This window comes from Ylistrum balloti, unplaced genomic scaffold (assembly GCF_031769215.1).
Source record: "Ylistrum balloti isolate Yb309-2 unplaced genomic scaffold, AGI_CSIRO_Ybal_v1 Utg369670, whole genome shotgun sequence".
Lineage (NCBI taxonomy): Eukaryota > Metazoa > Mollusca > Bivalvia > Pectinida > Pectinidae > Ylistrum > Ylistrum balloti.
The window spans coordinates 682,048-703,847 of NW_026781916.1; the positions used below are offsets into that span (position 1 = coordinate 682,048).

Sequence of the window (21,800 nt, forward strand, 5' to 3'; positions counted from 1 at the left end):
GTAAAACTATCCCCCCTCACTCCTCCCGACAAAATATAAATCAAAAGTAAAACTATCCCCCCTCACTCCTCCCGACAAAATATAAATCAAAAGTAAAACTATCCCCCCTCACTCCTCCCGACAAAATATAAATCAAAAGTAAAACTATCCCCCCTCACTCCTCCCGACAAAATATAGATCAAAAGTAAAACTATCCCCCCTCACTCCTCCCGACAAAAAATAGATCAAAAGTAAAACTATCCCCCCTCACTCCTCCCGACAAAAAATAGATCAAAAGTAAAAGTATCCCCCCTCACTCCTCCCGACAAAATATAAATCAAAAGTAAAACTATCCCCCCTCACTCCTCCCGACAAAATATAGATCAAAAGTAAAACTATCCCCCCTCACTCCTCCCGACAAAATATAAATCAAAAGTAAAACTATTCCCCCCTCACTCCTCCCGACAAAATATAAATCAAAAGTAAAACTATCCCCCCTCACTCCTCCCGACAAAATATAGATCAAAAGTAAAACTATCCCCCCTCACTCCTCCCGACAAAAAATAAATCAAAAGTAAAACTATCCCCCCTCACTCCTCCCGACAAAATATAAATCAAAAGTAAAACTATTCCCCCCTCACTCCTCCCGACAAAATATAAATCAAAAGTAAAACTATCCCCCCCTCACTCCTCCCGACAAAATATAAATCAAAAGTAAAACTATCCCCCCTCACTCCTCCCGACAAAAAATAGATCAAAAGTAAAACTATCCCCCCTCACTCCTCCCGACAAAAAATAGATCAAAAGTAAAAGTATCCCCCTCACTCCTCCCGACAAAATATACATCAAAAGTAAAACTATCCCCCCTCACTCCTCCCGACAAAATATACATCAAAAGTAAAACTATCCCCCCTCACTCCTCCCGACAAAATATAGATCAAAAGTAAAACTATCCCCCCTCACTCCTCCCGACAAAATATAAATCAAAAGTAAAACTATCCCCCCTCACTCCTCTCGACATCCTCCCGACAAAATATAAATCAAAAGTAAAACTATCCCCCCCTCACTCCTCCCGACAAAAAATAGATCAAAAGTAAAACTATCCCCCTCTCACTCCTCCCGACAAAAAATAGATCAAAAGTAAAACTATCCCCCCTCACTCCTCTCGACATCCTCCCGACAAAAAATAGATCAAAAGTAAAAGTATCCCCCTCACTCCTCCCGACAAAAAATAGATCAAAAGTAAAAGTATCCCCCCTCACTCCTCCCGACAAAAAATAGATCAAAAGTAAAACTATCTTTTAACCATGTTACTCTTCAAATGATTTAAATGTTGGTATGTAGGGTTATAAAAGAAGTTTTATTTTCTAGCAGCCATCTTTTCTGGGACGTCTCTATTACTGTCAGTGTCACGTGTCCCCTCCTTATATATGTCAGTAGAGCAGGTAAGTACACTAAACGTTAATTTTACATATCTGGTATACAGATGTCTAAGCCCAACAATCGAAGACAGCACCAGTAGCTATTAATAATGTCATTAACTGACCACTGGTCAGTTAAGGCCTCTAACATAAGTAGGGGAGTGCGTAATCTTTGACATTGTTCTTCATAAACCCGCCAAAAGGTAGCGAACACTTTTGGTCAGATAGGGTCAGTTTGTACATATGTATACCCCTGGCTATTGATGTCAATGGTCCTTTACCTATCCCTTGTTCGTTACGTCATACTACCAATTATTTGTGAATAACTCAGCAATTAAGACGACAGGTATTTATCCTGCCCTTTGTTCAATGTTACGGTCTGTCACGCTTCACAGCATTGTTATTAATATGTAACCTATATGTCTTTGTATGCATGGCTTATATCTACCAAATCTATGTTAAATGTAAATATAAATTATATAGTTTAGGCATTTTGCTTCTATTTGAAAAACTCCAACACAGAAAAAGTTAGTGAATAAGAAATATCCAAACTGTCAAATCTCTTTCGTCTGATAAAATAATAGCTGTCTTTTATAGTGTTATCTAACTGCCTCGATCATGCTGATTTGCCAGTGGGCGGTTATCTTAAATCAAATTTCTCTGAAAATTATCATTTTTGAATCAATTTTATAATTGCAACAACATACGTCAAATGTTAAATTACAAAATGTCTCCTTAATGAGAGAAAAAAAACAAAACAAAAAACAAAAACAAAACAAAAAAAGGAACAAATTATTTTCTTCGTTGAATGATTATCTATTTAACGTGTCCTACATGGAATTATATATCTGACCAACATGTTGTATCCTTAATGCGGTGAAAGAAGATCTCTCAATTGCTGTATATTTCATTGGGTTCGAATCGGAACAACAATATTCTTTCATAATTAGAATATTACATTATCTCATAGAACTATAATATGTCTTTTGATATGTCCATATTCTTAGTGTTAAATTCATATTTGTAATACGTCATAACAATGTCACCATGGAGTATATGACGTCATGAGTATTGTCGTCATCGTTGTTAATTCACTAATATATAAGCTATACTTTTTGGAATAACTTGTCAGGGAACATCTGTTTCCGTGCCTTATATTGATACATTGGTCAGTAAATAGCATAGATACTGTCAGAGATTGTGGTTTATCTTATTTTGGTAAGTAAACAGCATCAATATGGAACTATTATCAGAGAAGACAAAATGGGTAAATCGAAATAAACTAATTGCCAACAGGACAAAACAGACACAGAAATGAGAACGACCCACACAAACAGGTGCTTTACAATGGGAAGTATGTTTTAATCCAAATTAATTTCAATTTCAAAAAAAAGTTATTGTTCATAAAGGGCAAAGGAATAGGGTATCAGACAATGGCCTATTGAAGCCTTCTCCCAGCAACTTCTGGATGGCAATATAAAGTAATTATTAAACACATACAGACAATACATAACAGATAGGTATACAACAGTGTCTCCATTTCCCTACTGGAATACATACAATTACTTTTAGTCAAATCTTTTAGTGCCAATTATATGTTCTGATATACATTACAATAAGAATGTATCTATTTCTTCTTCACATTCATGACACCATTTAATTAATACATTAATATTAAAACGGTCATGGGTAATATTTTGGTTTATCAACTCATTTGAAAGAATTACTCTTGAATGGTTGTAGAGTGGACAGGCAAAGGAGTAACATGCTGTCTAATTTACAAGAACATAACGGAGAATCTTTTAACTGATCCAGAAAGAGACCACAGTTCAAATTACTGACATCATTTCTGAGTTGACACATGATTATATTTATTCGACGGATACCATTATTTTGAAACGTTTTTGTTGTGGCAGAAACAGCTTCATCATATTTTCAAGAGTAGATGTTTCAATTGTGATAACGAGTTAATATTGATAAATCAAAATTAAGAGTAAATGAGTTAAATTCTCTAAATGTAGGCGAAAAAACTACTATAATAGCCAGCTGTTCTACATATTGGAATATTAAGCGCCTAGTAGTCTGTAATGTTCATCCTTCATTTTCATTGGTATATATACAAGGTTCCATGATGTCTTTCAAATATTGTAGAGCTAAGTCTCGAAGTGTCTTAAACATTAATAATAGTTAATGTTTTTGAGAAAGATATTCCCTGTCAAGTTTGATATAATTTGTTAAATTAACCCCTAACTGATGAGGGAAAGTCAGTATTAACTGCTTTTGGCTTGTATGCCTTTTGTGCGATCTTTGTGAATGTAACTTGTTTACACATCATTATATTTCATAATATTTCTAGATATAGGATTGAAAGGCAATAAAGTGGCCCATCTTAAGGGCAACATTATTGATTTTATTTATTAATTTATTCAATTTATGTTTTGGGCTTCTGACTAAGTTATAGCAACTTGTTTGCTATATTCTAAAAGTATGCTCCTGGATTCCTGCACTGTGTGATGACGTATCTTTATCAATATCAGACTAACTATACATAAGACTTTAAACTGTTATGAAAACGAAGCAGATTTTTTTGTTCCGACGGATGGATGAAGTTTGGGTTGTAAGCGATCACATTTACAATTGTTTCTAATATGTTTTGGCTCGGCGACTTCATCATTTTGTACTTGTTACATAGATACGTTATAAAGATATTGCATTTATTATTCTATAACCTTTCTATAAGTTCACATTTCTGATAAAAAATGACAATTTTATTAATAATAATATTTTTTCAAATATTGATATCATAAATTCATTTTTCAGAATATTTGAATAGAACAGTTACAACATTTTACAAACAAATAACTATTGGATATCGTTATTTGATAATTCCTACAATATTCAACGAATCAAAATTCCCCATGCCTGGCCTCTTAGATCTGACCAATGACAAAACAAGAACTCTTTCATTCTCTTTCATAATTATGAATTAGATAAAACAATTTCTGCAACATATGCAATAGACAATAATACCTGCATTGTGCGGATGAACATGTATATTTATAATACCCCCATCGTGAGCCCCAGTCTACTGACCAATGCCGCGTGGTGACAAATGCGATCATAAATTATGGTAATGAGCTATATAAAATACGGTGTGCATTCCCCACTACACCCATAGTGTTTCTGCTGGTCAGTACTCGGTCTTCTAGATTTGCCCGCAAGTTGCTATTTTCGCATTTAGACGGGAGAGATCTGTTATCGTCATGAGGGTATCACTGATTTTCGGGACTATTATCCTGGCTATAGCTGTTGGTGAGTATTTTCTACATTCATTTTCTCATCATCTCATAAGATAAGATTTGAATTTTGCGTTCTCACTGTGTTAAAAAAGTGAATATTGGTTATTTAAATTAATAAACAGTTTCAACTATGGTTTTAGTATCTTTATAATGTTAGGTTTCCCTTTTCTTATACTATTTTATACAATTAGAATATTCTTTAGGTAAACAAAACTATCAGTGTTCTTTTTATGATCTATTTAATATCAATGATATGGAGACGATTATTATAACCAAATACGAATTTTTAATTGTAATAAAAAACATGATTCAAACTGATTTTTTAGCCATTTTTGTCATATTTACTTAGTTTATTATTTTTTGTTTTACAGCCAGCGCACATGGACGTAAGTATTCTCACACAGTTTTAATTCATATGAGGGGGAAATCAAGGCTCCTCCTAATCCTAACCCGTATTAATATGCTTCTCAATTTTGTGAGGAAAGTAGAGGGTATATATGGGCCGAGGGGGTATACTGTAAATGCAACTAAATAGCAGTATTGATTTGCGATAGCTATAATTTAAGGTAGAAACCAATGCTGAAGAAATGAAAAAAATAATACATTTTTTCGCTTAAGGTATTATTCACTTCAAATAAATCTTTAGTTATGAATTTTCAATAGTTATTAAGTTACAGCCGTGACGATTTGTGATTTAAGACTGAGAAAATGCTGTACTTTTTACTATATTTGTTGATATTACAGCCTAACGTAAGTAACATATACCAAGTCTATGTCCAAAGTTCTGCAAAATGCAAACCTAATTATCTAAAATATTTGACAGGATGAAAAAAACAATACTGTTACATTATATTTACTGGATAAGACATCTGGTTAATAACTACATTGTTTATTGAGTACAAAAACTAATGTTTGTGTAATGATCCTTAAAAAAATAAATCAAAATGTCGTTCAGCCATTCATATTATGCCTATATTGCAACTATTTAGGACAATAAATGAATGAAAAAAAATGTTTTGGTACATTAAAAAACAATGCACCAATACAGTGACACAAGACTATATTAGAGTATTAAATTGTCAACAAGTCGAACTTTAATGTACTTGTAATTACGTATCAATACTAACTGTAAAGGAAACCGATACACATGCCTGGCTTCTGCCCGGTTAATGAGCGGAACTCGTGACTACACACTAATAATAAAACCAAATCCGAACACTTTTTTTACGTGATCAACATGACGTGATGACAACAGAGACGTAGGAATGTTTTACAGTAATCATGGACAATGTACATATGGCCTCGATACACCTGAATGTGTGTGGAGACCAATTAAAGATGTCATCAGACACTAAATCATATATATGATACTGGAAGCCTGATTTGTAGTCAGCAGTATTCAAAATATTATACTTATCTTGCATTAAAGGGCATGATTCTCACGCTCTTAATTAAGCTCGTGAGAGGCAGTGGGTCTTGAGTTACAGAGAGATATACGAGTACTTTAAGACAAGTGGTCTTAACAGACTGTAGGAAATTGTTATAGATAGGAATACAGCGTTTGTACAGAGATGATGTTTTTTGAAGTTTTCTTTTGGAGACAGGTGTTATTTATTGACAGATGACATATAAAGATAGGTGAAAATGGTTAAGTGGTCTCTTTAGACAGGAGTTCTTTATAAACAAGTGGTCTTAATAGACTGTAGGGCAATTACATTGATAGGGAGATTGATCTTGTACATAGGGGACTTTCATGGACAGGTGACTTTTGTAGATGGTTTGTCTTTAAAGAAAGGTAGCCTTCATGATGAAAATAAATAAATATATTTCATGAAACAAAAAACATATGTCAAAATGTTTGATTAAAATTATGTTTATACAGAAAAATATTGCAAATAAATGTTCAACTGGCGAAATAGCATTTCAATCAGCAGTGTTTTGATAAATTTATTTTTGATTTCTTAAACAAATCAGAAAAAGGGTAAAAGAAATATGTCTTTCGCCTTTATGCATTATAATGATGTTAAATCTGTTTTCATCATATTAAAATAAAAGTGATATTTTCAAAATTGACCAAATGCTAATGTATCCTGTCCTTTAGTTTAATTAGTGTATCATCTTAATTATCATTATTATATAATTACGTTGTATTTCAAAACTATGTTCATCTTTTTTCAGTATTTGCGAGAAAGTACAAAAAACGTAAGTACCCAATACTTTGACATATTTCTTATCTCTAATCTAGGATGAACTAATGTATGGATTTGATTTCAGCTTCAACTAGGTAATAATCGTGATATTTTGCTTATTGTCGATGATAATAAGGGCCTCTCTTATTACTGATGCAAAATGTTGAGGCTATTTCATGACTTCCTTGAAAAATACATTTGCAGTTAGGTTTTGGTTGATCCACGAAATGTCAAACAAAACGAAAGTTAGATTTTTATTTTCGTGATATAGATTTTTAGTTAATAGATTCGAGTTTTTTCGAATGTTAATACACTACTGCAGATTTTCGTTTTGATGTCGTTCACTGTGATGGAATTCACTTTGTTGATGCAATAGACACAGTTAATCATAAAGGATATGCCATACACTGGCGTGTTCGAGTTTATAGCGTACAGAAATATAGCCAGGAATGCTAGTTCTCTGCTATAAAATTGCCATAAGCTGACAAAGACATTTTCATTGGCAACTCGGTGTCAACAGTTATACACAAAGCCTTGTCTCTATAACTGGATGATTATGTTTTGTGATCGACAGCCGCCCCAGGCCGATGTTCCAAACCGCTATCTGACCATTGTGTCTAGGCGTTAAGTAGTATTGATATGTAGAAGGTTCTCTTTGCACTCTTCCCTATGAACACGAAGTTTGAACTTTCAGGACTATTTGTTCAATCTTGCAGAGTTTATTTTTTTAATATTTTTTAAAGCAACATAAACATTTTTCAGAGTTATCGATATAACTTAAGATATGTATCTTACATTTTCCGGAAAAAATACTCATTAAATTCGTTACTAGTAATACCGCTAACCAGAAAGTTTTACACTAAAATATTTTTGCTTACAGTTCTTCCTGTCAGTAGTAAGTATCGATAACATAACATGTCGTTCTCTATTCCATTTTGATAATTTAATAATTTGAAAAAAAAATAATCAAATGCTTATGATTTTCTGTGAATAAAGATTCGTCGTTTTCTCTATCTATAACAATGCATTTTTCACCATTTTTTTATCTCGGATATTTTTTTCTTTGTTATTTGATTCCACATACCATCTTATAAATGTAAATATGCATATTTTATCAGTAGTCTTTTCATCCATGTCGTTATAGACACATATCTTAAATCTTGCAGTTTATATACTTTCTTCATAAAGATATGATAAAATTGTCAGAGCGAGATCAAACAGTTTGTTGACTTATTTGCATAGAATCATATGCCAGACAAATCAGAAGGTATTACCGACCATACCAACAAAGGATTCAAAACACATTTAAAGGTTGGTAGCGCGCATTCGCGAGAAAATAAACCATGCATCATCTGCGTCTACATTTCTAAGCAGTTCATTTGACGTAATTAATTTCGATCCCAAGTCATTGCTGTCTATAAATCGACTTTTATCAATGAAAACATTTATTGAATTAATTAATTTATACGAACACTTATATATTAAGACAAACTTGCAATTGAAAAAAAAAGAAAGTTATATAAAAAAAAATCCTATTATTCATTATTATTGATATTTTTGTAGATTTGTAAAACATTTGGTACTAAACATTATAACAACTTTTTAGGGAGTTATCGCAGAAGTTATGGTAATAGAAAAGCCTATGCTGCTCCGAAAATGAGACCACTCTACAGGAGAGGTTCGTTGGCGCTTGTAGGCGTGTATCGATAACGTGTGTAGCTGCTGGCACCCGTAGCTTGTGACCAAACACTGTGTACATGCACGTATATGTCTGTAACTTTAATTAGATGTGTACTTAACGCTTTTCGTGATAACACATGTGTTTGGTTGGTTTTACGTACTGTTTTGTGTGTAGAAATTAAGGCTTTAATTGTGTTTTGCTAGCTTTTTTGTTTGTTTTAACATCACTTTCTTAGTCCCATTTGTTGTTAATGTATCTAGCATCATCTGGTCAGCAAAAAAAGATGGACTATGTCGCTTCAGGTTATGAAAACAGTTTTGAACGAATATTTGATTCTCGCAGGGCTAATACACATCATATTGTAGCATGACAATATTTCAGTTGAATTTGATGAAACGTATTTTGTTTTTCAAATTCAACAATTCAATTAAAACCGAGAAATAAAAAATTGCACTGCAGCCAATATTTATAGAAATCTTGAACGGAATGCAGGTATGAAGATCATTTATCAGGTTACAATGTAAATGAGATTTGGATTGTAAGCATTATCTGATTTATTGTCAAGAAAATTAAAATATAAAGGTATGCTCTCTATAAAGACCCCGTGATAGCATAGAGGTTTATTTATGAAATATCAGTATCGATATTAAAATTGTACAAGCATACACAGCACAAAGCATTATCTGGCAAGCCTATTCATACTGTAGCCTTACTTATAACACTGAGCAAAGTATAAGGTAGAAACATCTGCATTGTGGGAAAATTTGACAGTACTGTTGCTGACAGGACAATTAAGGGGTCAGGTTTATCTTCGGTCACCTGTCGTGTGATTGTCCAGAGTGACCACTTTTATTATAGGTTTACTAGCACCATAACTCTGTACTTATATATCATCCATGAATCCATCATATATTTCTGATAAAGACTTAAGGACATTTGTTACCTTAATACATAAGGCATCTTCGGAAACATTTTATGACCAAAAATGATATTAATTTCACAAGTCGTAATTAGCGCAATTATGCAAATATGTTTTGACGACTAAAGTAAAATTTCAACTGGAAGATTAACAATTGATTAAGATTGTTATACACCTGTGGTAATGGTGATATTGTGATATATATGAACATCGAAGTTACACATATACATATACCGTTTAACATTAATATAGGTAAGTAATGCATTAACATCGTTCATACCGTAATAACCCGAGGTTTGTTGTGTCATTACCGATGTCATTATCATCCGTAGTAGATATTTGTTGTTTTGTCCTGTAAACAAGGTGAATGTTTCCTTTTAGATAATATACTCGATATATTATTTGCACTGCTAAACAAATTGAAGTGAATGCCTCTTTCTGTTCTGATTCAATGTATATAATTGCCTATAATGTAATGAGTTCATATCAAGAGAGTGAAATCTTAAATTTAACAATTCCAATCATATTATTTCAAAATCAGGAAAGATATATATCATAAAAACTGCAGTATCAGATAAAAAAAATATTTTTACACTTTATCTTAATTAATGTTTCTGGTTTTTTTTATTAATTTCAGTGCCTATCATGAAACCAAGTAAGTAGAAAACATGAAAATCATCGTTAATGAAAATCAAATTTATGTATTTCACTGCTTCAGTGTTTATATTATGGGAACTCATGAAAATCGTGGTAAAGTGTTGATTGAGAAATATATAACCGTATAATGATATAAGTTTAATAAAACTATTATATCTTGTTTGGAATATAGATCATGTGTAGTTCTGAAAATGGAAAGTAATAGTTATACAAAATGATGCTTAATAGGATTTTTTATGAGAAAGTAACATTTTTTCTGTATTCATTTTTGTGTTCCCGCCGGAAATAGTGACGATATACAAGAAAAGTAAGTATTTCTAATAAAAAAAATTGAAAAATGTATTCAAATGTACTATATTTATATTCTCTACATACTTTTTAAACGTAGATTGTTAAGCAGTTTCCGAAAAATGCACTTTCAAGGTCAAGTAAATTTTCTGATATTTAAGACTTGCTCTTTGTCGGTATTCTTTTAATATCGACATGAAATATAAATATACTCTTAGTTAACATGACTTGATAGGCATAACTGGCGAAACATTAGTTTGTCATGGAAACGGATTATTACATTACATGATTTGTGATTTGAGAAAAAAAAATACGAAAAATATTTCAATATTACCTTAAAATATTCACCCTAGTATTTTAAGGTTTATCTATTGACACTCTACCGCATATTGCGAAATGTTTTCTACAGTTCATATGTTTACAAGATAATAAATATTTGGCGTTCACTTTTTTCTTTTTTCTAATCATTTACGTTTCTTTTGTTAACAGTCCCGATTTACAAGCCTATTATAAAAACAGGTGAGTAATCTCCCTTTTTGTATTTCCGTATTAGTTTAGCACCTAATGGTAGGAATAGCTGTTGACATAACCAAGCGTTTTGATACTTATTGAAACAAAAGTAATTGTGTCTCTCTTTTTAATTGTTATTGATTATTAATTAATTGTAATACTGACAAAAGTTGATGAATCAATATTTCATTTTGCATTTTGAATAAAAGTGTTTATGTTATGTTCCAGTTGTAAAGAAAGTTCCATACGTGAAGGAAGTACCAGTTATCAAGACAGTTTACAAAAATAAATTTATTCCCAAAACCGTCCGAGTCGAGGTACCCGTGGCAAATCCTATCCGTATACCAGTAGAGGGTATGTGTCTCACCTTAAGGGTTATATCTTCAATGACGTATTACTGCGATGCACTATTATTCCTTTTTGTTCAAAGCAGTGTTTACTTAATTACCTAAATTCCGTAATGTCTTATACGTGTATGTTATGTCGAAAATATTTTAATGCAAATTTATTTGCTTCATTGATTATCACCCTTGAATATTAGTCTTATTTTGATTATTTGCCATTCAAACAAATTAAATGGAACACTATTTATATTTGTTATTTAATGTTGCTTTGTTTATTACAGTTCCTGTTCCTCAAGCAATTGGTCCCATTATTGACGAACCAGGTACGATATTACATCACATAATTTCTCATAGTCAAGATTGTATTGGTGAAATATCAAATATTACGTTTCATCAGTAAAAACATGCCATCTTGTTCCTTACATTTGCCTTTAAAAAATCATTCATGTAATTTCACTTATGTTATGATACAATATTTTTTAAATTCTATTTGAATAATTGTAAATGGTCCAGGTTTTTCTCTCTTCTCCTAAGCATATTTATCCGATACCGTTTCTACAAATAACATATTTCCTTCTCTCTCTTAACAGTACATAACAACGGAATCGGTGAGTAAATCTTCTCGTTTGTTTTATCATGAATGTTATAATGACAATCTATTTTTGGACGTCATAAAAAATACTTATTTGGATTAACTTTCCTCTCTGTCGCTGATGCGTTGAATCATGCTGATTCCCGGCGCTATCTACTCTGATTTTCCGTCCTACTTTCTCTCGACTCCAGCGCTGTATGCATGCAAATACTGAGCGTTCTAATGACTTTTATTTCTAATCGAACTATTCTTACTTTCTAACTATCCCTTTTAATTGCCATAGCATTAAGGTGGAGTCGGCGTTAGATAACCTAAACCAAGTATTACTCATTCACACACGCAAACTAATTCAGTAGTAGTGACTAGAATTTAAAAAAAGCATTTAAGGCTTTTTGAACTTGAACCATCGGCAATTGCTTTACGACATACCATCCACCGCGGCAGAAGCGATGCAACTTCCCTGGTGAACAGCACAGTTCACCACTCAATGAACGCGCCATTCGTCGCCATGCGAACTCATCATCCCTGACTTGTCAACAGATCATCTTTTGTTTCATGAACGCATCATCCATTGCTTTGCACCTACCGTTGATGTATGAACACTTACCCTTATCAGTAGTGATCACTAGGAACACATTAACATGCCTTATCAGCAGCAGTGTCGAATAATGAACGAAAACCTAAAATTGTTTACGCCATATTAATAATTATCAAACCAGAATATACAAACTGTCATGCTTGTTATAACGAAACTGGATATATGTAGTTCGGATAATGTCGTAAGAATGGTATTTTCGACAGTGTTTAGATGTTAAAACTGGGATAATTCAGAATATTAGATGTTCGTTTTTTAAGTAACTCGGATTTAAGATTTACTTAATAACATATTGCACATATTCGTATTCCAAGACAAATATTTTTCATTCTATAACTTGTTTTGATTAATTAATTAATTCATTTATTTTATTCATTTCCACAAAATTCGGGAATTTTTATGAATGGGTTTGCTTTATGTTTTATTTCGGAATATATTATTTAAAGAATGCTAATTGCAAAAGTCAGAACAGATTTTTACGTAAGATGTATTTATACGTCACCAAGATCGATATACAATTAGAATCGTCAATATTTATGTTCTGAAGTAATTTATTGACACAAAAACCATTCCTGAAGAGAAAAATATGTCATTTTCATTCTCGCTAATTAGTGTGAAAACAATTAGCTTCGTTAGATTCTGTGTTAAAATTAAAATTTAAACTTTAACTGCTCTCAATACATACTGTTCTATCTAATTCGTATGTCATTAACACAACTTATCTACGCATGGTAGAATTTCAATGTCCTTATATATATAAAAAAACTTATCCATTCCTGGCCATTGTAAAGTATCGTACTAGAATTTTGCACATTTTTTGTTTTTGATTTTTTCCCCTTTTCAGCACATATTTTGTTATAGATTGTATATTTCATATTCATAAAGTATGATATTTTCTGGCCTTATATGAAATATCATAAACAGGATAAGGAATCGCTATTCAAATCGTTCTAAGCTTGTATTTATCCCACTTCTAGGTAGTTAAACTGCATATCAATTATAAATCAATGGGTATATTGTAATATATAATAGTCATCTTAAAACGTTACGTCACTGTATTGTTTATACATATATATTTTTTTGTCTTTTGGTTCTCATTATTTTTGTAAATTAAATTGAAGCAGAAGCAGTGTTGTATGAAATCGATAAAGATACAGAGAAATCAAAGTGCCAAATCATTGAAAATTACAGTTTTTATTACATTTATGACGTAGCTTAGTTATTATTATTATTTACCGTGTGTTTAGATTGCATGCCTAATTCGCCGTGGTTTATTACACCAAAAAGCAAAGAATTATTGCAAATACGCGCGCTAGTTGCTTAACATGCGTAGGTTTCAGAGGAAAGTTTCCAGAATTCAAAACATTGCTGAATAGATCGTAAAATCATGTAATCACAGAATACATTTTTTGGGAAGAGTTTATTGTACCTGTTCTGCAATTGATAATATCCATTATTTTTAATTCAAAAAGTCTTACAAATCTAATATATATATATAAATGTTTCATAAAATATCTGTAAAAGTAAAATATCAAAAACAAATTAAATTAGGATTTGCTAACGATAGAATTGTTTTCGGTTGATCTTGAATTTGGTCATTTCTGATTTACGTTATTGGTTGGGTTCAGGTCATTCAACAAGTAAAAAAATAAAAACTGAAAGTTCAAGCAGTGGAGGTGGAGATATAAATATAGGACTTGGAATAGGTATAGATGGTGTCGGCGTTGGAAGTGCTGGTGATGCTAAAGGCATAGGCCTTGGTATTGATGGAGGAAGTATTGACATCGGTACTCCAAAAATTGATATCGGAGGACCAAATATCGACATGGCTGGGCCAGATCATGGCTTTGGTGGACCGAATATGGACCTGGGTGGACCAAAAATTGATATTGGTGGCCCAAATATTGAAATCGGTGGACCGGAGTTCAATAGTCCGAGTCTAGACTTAGGGGGAACTATTGGAGCGATGACGGGTATGGATTTTGGTTTCGGAGCTGGTGGAATTGAAGGTGGCATGGGTATGGGCGTTAGCGACCTAGGTGGAAGCGTTGGAGGTGGCATGGGAGGAAATGAAGGAGGAGCTGGTTTCGGAGTTGGTGGAAATGAGCTCGCTGGAGGAGTAGGATTCGGCGGAGGATCCTTGGGTGGAGTGGGGGGAGGTGGAGCAATGGACACTTCCGGTGTGGGTATTGGAGTGGGGCACGGGGATGGCAGTTTCGGGATAGGCATTGGTCGGGCTATGCCTCCACCTAGAGGTATGTATTTGTCACTAGATTATGTTGCTCAACCGTATCCTCGTCAAATAAGACGTCCACATTGCTCTGATATAGATACCACATCGGTATTGTCCACGTACACATTTAAAATGTATGATGATTCTTCAAATCAGAAATACAAATAAACAAACCAAAAACAAAAACATAGGTTTGTCAACAACTCTATGTGTCCTATGCATCCATTAAACATTTACGTTTTTAAACATATTTTCTCTTTTCTGATCTTTTCTAATTCTGCTTTTCTTTTCTCATTTCTCAGATTCTTTTTATGTGCTTCCTTACCTTTTGTAGGTTCATTGGAAATAAACATTCGAAATGTAAAAATAAACATATAAAGTAAATTAAATCAGATATACTATTTTAATATATATTTTATATCATTAATTACGAAATAAATTATTATGTTGAAGTGCTGAATAATGAGATCGAAATGATAAAAGAAGTGATAATTTTATCAGCCATTACAATAATAAGATTTATTACTGACATCGCAATAGGCTAATACATATTCTAATTGGTTGAATTTGATTGTAGACAATTTGTCAAAGATAGTGTTCCTTACAAATGTTTTAAATTATTTTTTCAGATACCCTTATCGTCTGTGAGTATTAAAACGACAGCAACGAAGACCTTTTGATACGAAATTAACACAGAAAATTATGTCAAAAGAAACATAAACCAAACTCAAAATACTATTAAATATGTTAATTTATTTAAATTATAAGTCATTCGAACACAGGCATATTTACTTATCGTTTTGTTAGATACAACAAAAACTTTAATGAATACAATATCGGTGTTTACCTGATGATCATGATTAACCTAATTTCCTGTAGTGTCTGAAATTGTCCATTTCTATATATATCATAAAACATTTTTCTATATCAACTGAAATGATACGAAATCAAAAATCTTAATATACAAATCAAGATATCAGCAACCGTATTCGAATATCAGTTTTTGACTATGATTAACATTATTCTATATCTTATATTTCAGCTGATGCTGATCACGGTAAGTTATTTCATTTTGACATCTCAATAAACAATTTGCCATAGGACAAATATACATGAAAGAATGTAGCAGCTATCAATCACTTCTATCAAAAGATACTTTCTAAACGAGTTTGAAAAGTGATAAGATGATTTGATGTTTGATACTAAAACATAAATCACTATTATAATAATACAGAATTAGAAAAAAAATGATGTTATTCGCCGATTTTCCAGTTTAATGCATGCTAAGATAGAGATGTTTATTATTACAGTAAGAATTGGAGATCATGACTTCAGGGGACACGGAGACAGAGGAAGGAACTTATTTATTCGTAAGTATCTAACGGTCATGGTGTATTCCTTTCTGTTTTGGTGTTTCATAACTCCTTGTTTAATCATAAAATTGCTTATTTTCGGTGTTTTTATATCCTGTGGAGAGTATTAATTTTATTACAAAATATTAATTGTTTAACTGACGACCTGGAAAATAATTAGAGAAATAAATATTCTAATGAGATCTCACTAGCAAATTACCAGCTCCAGCGTAAACGATCCAATAATATCAGATTCTGACTGATTTAATTTTTTATACGCAGGTACTATTATTGTTATTTGTTATGTAATGATATTCACTTGTATGTTTTTTTGCAATCTGCATTCATATTTGACATTTCTTCTTTTGTCTCTTTTTGCACCTATGTAGATGATGCTGACCATGGTAAGAACATATTTATTTCATACGCTTGATAAAACAATGTAACATCTGTTTTCCAATATTCAGTAAACTATTTTGTCTGTTCCTTCCGGTCAATTGTTTGAAGTGGTTATGTGATGAATGTTTATTACAATTTTACAAGTTATTCGACCAATACCGTGTATTTTGAGCTTGATTTAAAATTTTGAATTTTTCCATCCTTCAAAATACGTGTGATATCGTTCATATTTTCAACTGCGTTAAATGCGGTGACTTCAACACTATTTTTGTCTTAATATGTGAAAAGGACAAAAAGGTTTCAAACATCAGTTTCCTTGTGCAAATTGTAATAAGATTATGACGTTCAATATTTTGCTGAATGATATACACAGCTCAGCGTTTATATATTCTACGCATAATCATAAATTTTTTTTTTCCTTCATCACCATCGGAGAAATATGTTAACTAAGGGGAGATAAATCTAGTCAAATGCAAACAGAAAATACTGTAAGGTGCTTTGGTCAATAGTTACAGGAGGGGGTCATCAAGGACATATGAGCGGTGGTAGTGACGGTTTCAACAACCCTGGTACGTCAAGAGTGACCGCACGTGCAAATATAGCATCGATGCCCTAGATGGATATGCTATATATAACATAGATAATATTGATATAGTAGTAGTTCTCGTTAAACATCTATGTATACTACTACTTGCGTCATGGGTGGAACTGTTCATATATCATACATTTTTGTGAAGGTTTGCATTCCAATTTACCATAGCATTATTAGCATATTAGTGAATATTCATGCAGCTGATATTGTTAGTAATATTGGGTACTAAAGCCTCTACTAATATGCTTTTGGAATGTTGCATATATCCATTATACATTAGTATTGGTGATATGCTGAACCTGGATGTATTCGTGTTATCATTATATCTACGTCGTATCTGCATGTTCGAAATCTGCATTGATATTCAACAAGAGCATATCAGTTTCTTTAAACATCTGCAAAGCACAAATCAAAGTCTTAAAAAACCTTGCTTCTTGGTGTGGAAAGTCATCTGAAATTAACAGTCCAATATTTAAAGCTGGAATTGATTTGTTTATTATTCTATTGATCAATTAAATAAATAACGGTACAGATATAGGTGACAAAATCTGACAATTGCATGTGCTAGCCAATAATTACCTGATAGTGTCCCATCCACAATGATATAATTTATGAAAAATTGTTACGTGCCCAACCACACAATTAGCCAATCAATCTTTATCAAATGTACTAACTTATATACAATATAATCGATAGGAACTAATTAAGATGTTATTAACATTTATATTATACAGCTTATCATCATGTTTTATTTACAAATGATTTACAAAACTACTAAGTAACTTACTCAACTACTAACAAAGTATGTATATCTTTTTAGCCACTAAAATGTTATACATTCGTTATGAGATATTTGACATGTATTTTACCATATATTTCCTTGTTTAGACAGAAATTGTGCGTTAGACATCGGTCGATTGAGGACAATTTTCTAATTCAATCTCTCAGTCATTCTAATATCTACATCTTGTACAATAAAACTATATAGGACCGTTATAAACAATTTTCAATTATATAAACATTTAATCATTTATTTTAATGGTTTTTTAATATTTCAACTTAATTTCCATAAGCAATCTTTTGCATGCAAGTAATATTATTTTTCATCTTAAAGTTATATCGATTACTCTTTCTTAAAAAGAAACGACTTTACATGATCTAGTCAATTGCGTCATACGAATCATGAAAACGTATATCTGAACCAGTAAAATGTATTTATTTATGTTCTTGTGTCTATTAGTTGCCATCTTCGGAGTTGACAACGGCGGAAATGGTGGCATTAGCGGAGGAAGTGGACTCGATAATGGTCTTGGTATCAATATGGACGGAATCGGAAACGGTGGAATCGATTCCGGACTAGGATTAGACAACGGACTTGGAGTTGGAATTGATGGACTTGGAGGACCATCCGATCTCGGTCATGATCTAGGTCACAATGGTGGATTTGATAACCAGGGAGGATTCATCGACGGCAATGGAGGAATCTTCGACAATGGTGTAAATGGCGGAGGGTTCGTAGACAACTTCAATGGAGGTGCTGTAGACAAAGGCCTTGGAGGTGGCTTTGTTGATCCTATTGTCGGAGGTGGAATGGACGGCAACATCAACATAGTAAACAATGGAGGTAGCCTCGACCATGGATTAGGCGGCGCTGGATCACTGGACATCGGAGGTCACGGACCAATTGACCACGGAGTAGGTGTTGATTCTAGATCCAAAGCCACAACAAACGTTAATGTAAATGTAAACGCGAAGTCGGCAGCTCATGGCGTTGGGTCTGGGTCAGCAGGAATCGCCCCAGGACCAGTAGATATGCTCCCCGCACCAATTGACCATGGACTTGGACATCCTGGCCCAATCATTGATGCTGGTCACGGAGTTCACACAGGTCACATGGGCAAAGGAAAACGTAAGTGATTATTTATCGTTTCAAACAAATATTAGATATTTGACAGCGATATCTGTAATTGTATATGACTGGTTATCTATAAAAATGCTACTTTATGGAAGGTAATCATTCGAGCTTTGTAAACATTAAGAATATTGAGATGTTATAGAACAATATTACCAAAAACGTCAATATCTTAATAATCAGCATCTCCGTGGCTCATATTGTCTCTAGCTTATGCAGCGTTCTCTCCAATACTTCACTACACACAATTAAGTTTCAAGAGTTAGCATATCAACATTTCGCATGTTCTAGCAGAATAGTAATTTAGAATCTATGCACTTCCACATATTTTCCATTAAGTAATAATTAAGAGCACAAATCGAGAAAAACGATATTTCAGTCGTTTGATTTGATACCTGTATTTAGGTGAAATTCAAACTCCATGATTAGCATATTTAAGATATTTCAGGTGCTAATATCTATGAAATTCTCTAACCTTAATATTCTAGAAGGACAAAATCCCTTTATGTTGTGTACTTGCTTGTTGTTTGTACTATTTTCTGTTCACCTTGAGATAACAAGGTATAATAATATGCCATTGCGCAACATTTCTATAGCTACTTTAACAAATATATATATATAATTCAGTTGCCAGATATGAATTATCTTCAGAAAAGAAATAAAAACAATCGTGTCATTATATGGTCATTAGGTCATTAAAACCTAATACCTTTTCTTTGTTTTTTCACAGATATTTGAGTGAATGACATTCCATCGAAGGTTATAGGGGCCATATAGCATCTGGGATTATTTATGTTGTCGTACAAATTCATCTGTATAATTTAATAAAACATCATTTTGCATATAAAATCATATAAACATGTCTATTTGTTTGTTGTATTTTTGGAGGAAAGCTACAATCAGAAATGTAAACAAACAAGGAATCAGATTGTACCATTTAAAATCGACAGCGATATATAGCGCTAGACGATCATCAGTCTTAGCGGGTGTTTTAGCTTCTTTCGCAATCAATATTGATAAAATGTTAGCACAGGCATGCTGCCGATATTAGCGGATTAAGTCTGTACACCTTAACTCTGAAAATAAATGCAAATCATAATGGAAGACGATGAAGAAGAAAAGGTGAACTTTGTGGCTTCAGGAAGTCACGTTTATACAGTTTTAAGGCTTTAAGATAAAATCATATCAACGTTTGCTGCAGATCAACTGATTCTCATGGAAAGTCAACAGATGTCGATATAACAACATCTCAGGGATCATTATGATGCAGACAACATGAAATATCTCCATCAAAGACAAAATACCTTACTCGTGGTCATGTAGACAAATCATGTTCTTAGCATATTAAATAAAACATGATTACGTTACCACTATTAACACACAAAATACTTTCTCGATGAGAGATTGAGTCATTGAATAACTTGAGCAATGGGTTACTAATTGGTTTAGACTGTTTAATAGCAAATTTGATTACAGCACTGATATAAGATATAACAGATGAATACATTTCTTTGTAAACAGACAATATGAAAGTATAGACCAACTAACTATTCAAAAACTCCATTTCAGAACCATAGTCCATTGGAATAAAAAAAACACAATTAGTTACAAAATGCAAATGAATATGTTTTAAACATACCGACACGTCAACAGTGTCGTGAGTATCGTAATTAAAAAAAGAGTTCCATGAAACTAGAAATTCGTATATATGCAATAGATAATACTCGAATGCTTCATAGAAATTATTAGCTCCGAGCACCCTGACAGAGGTTTGATCAGTAATGGATACATTAAATATAGAACAACGCGAACTTTATTTCTTAAAGATTTGTCCCACATTTTTCGATTTGAAGATCTTTTGAATGCATAATAATATATCATCTGAAGGAGTGTTAAGTGTAAAGAATGAAAACGCTGTTATAAGATGAGTACACTTTAAAATCTTTATTCAAAGACAATTGCATACATTTGTATGTATATAGATTGTGCCATGGGATTTCTTGGGATAAGCTAACAAGGCTTTCACATACAACACATTTTCTTATCAGTAAGCAGTGTCTCCTTATGTCACCCTGCCAGACATCTTGACAACTCTTCGCCATGCTAAGAAACGGAGCTTCGTGTCTTTGTGAGTGTTAAATAACATTTAATATAAGCTTTAAGAAGTTGAAATGTAGATACTCTTTATTCTGTTTCTACCAGATATAGTTTATATAAATGCGGTGCCTTGATACGAATAGAGTAACTCTGTCTGGTAGGAACAGTCTGGAAGATTGTCATCACTATCTTATCAATCAGCGGACATACTGAAGTATTTAGGACACATCACCTTAATGTTTATGTCAGAAGGTGCACAAAATCAGATGAATTACTGCTAATAGCAGAATACTATACCTACATCATGGGTGTTGTTTTGGCTATTTTTGATGTCGCCGTAGAAATTTAACATATCTTGTTAGCAAAACCACGTTTACTTTTCCTTATATCAGGTTTGCAGGTGTGTTATATCTGGTTACCATAGAAACACAAGTATGATATGTACACTATAATAAATCCTATTCGGTTGGGATTTCTGGCCACTTAAGTAAGTGCCCAATACAAAACCAGGATGAATCAAATAAAATCTGTATGTGTGTATATCAAATATACTAATGTAACGAAATGAAAAGTAGCACAACAAAGGTTCAGCGCAAATCAAATACCATTTCAGTAAATGCAAAGGTTTGTTCTACAGCCACCAGATGACCTGAAACTCGTGAATATATGAATAAATAGCATTTTATATCTAATGTACGGTGATGCAGAGGAGCAAATAATTTAGAGCGCAAAACCATATAC

At 32.7% G+C, this 21,800-nt stretch overlaps 1 protein-coding gene across 1 annotated transcript; it reads left to right on the forward strand.

Moving 5' to 3' along the window:
- Window positions 1–4,663: 4,663 nt before the first annotated feature.
- Window positions 4,664–18,967, forward strand: LOC132562161 (uncharacterized). Its single transcript, XM_060226894.1, has 18 exons — window positions 4,664–4,712; window positions 5,071–5,085; window positions 6,878–6,901; window positions 7,769–7,783; window positions 8,131–8,199; window positions 8,495–8,566; window positions 10,126–10,143; window positions 10,435–10,452; window positions 10,923–10,952; window positions 11,172–11,297; window positions 11,569–11,610; window positions 14,103–14,729; window positions 15,337–15,351; window positions 15,750–15,764; window positions 16,018–16,077; window positions 16,449–16,463; window positions 16,968–17,027; window positions 18,291–18,967. The coding sequence occupies exons 1-18, from the start codon at window positions 4,664–4,666 to the stop codon at window positions 18,965–18,967; spliced, it is 1,947 nt and encodes a 648-aa protein (XP_060082877.1).
- Window positions 18,968–21,800: the final 2,833 nt, after the last annotated feature.

Bases quoted from the DNA above. Each gene is read 5' to 3' on its own strand.
- LOC132562161 (XM_060226894.1), top strand. From the start codon at position 4,664: ATGAGGGTATCACTGATTTTCGGGACTATTATCCTGGCTATAGCTGTT. The intron at 10,953-11,171 runs GTGAGTAATCTC...GTTATGTTCCAG, and splicing joins CAAGCCTATTATAAAAACAG to TTGTAAAGAAAGTTCCATAC. The intron at 17,028-18,290 runs GTACGTCAAGAG...TGTGTCTATTAG, and splicing joins TGACGGTTTCAACAACCCTG to TTGCCATCTTCGGAGTTGAC.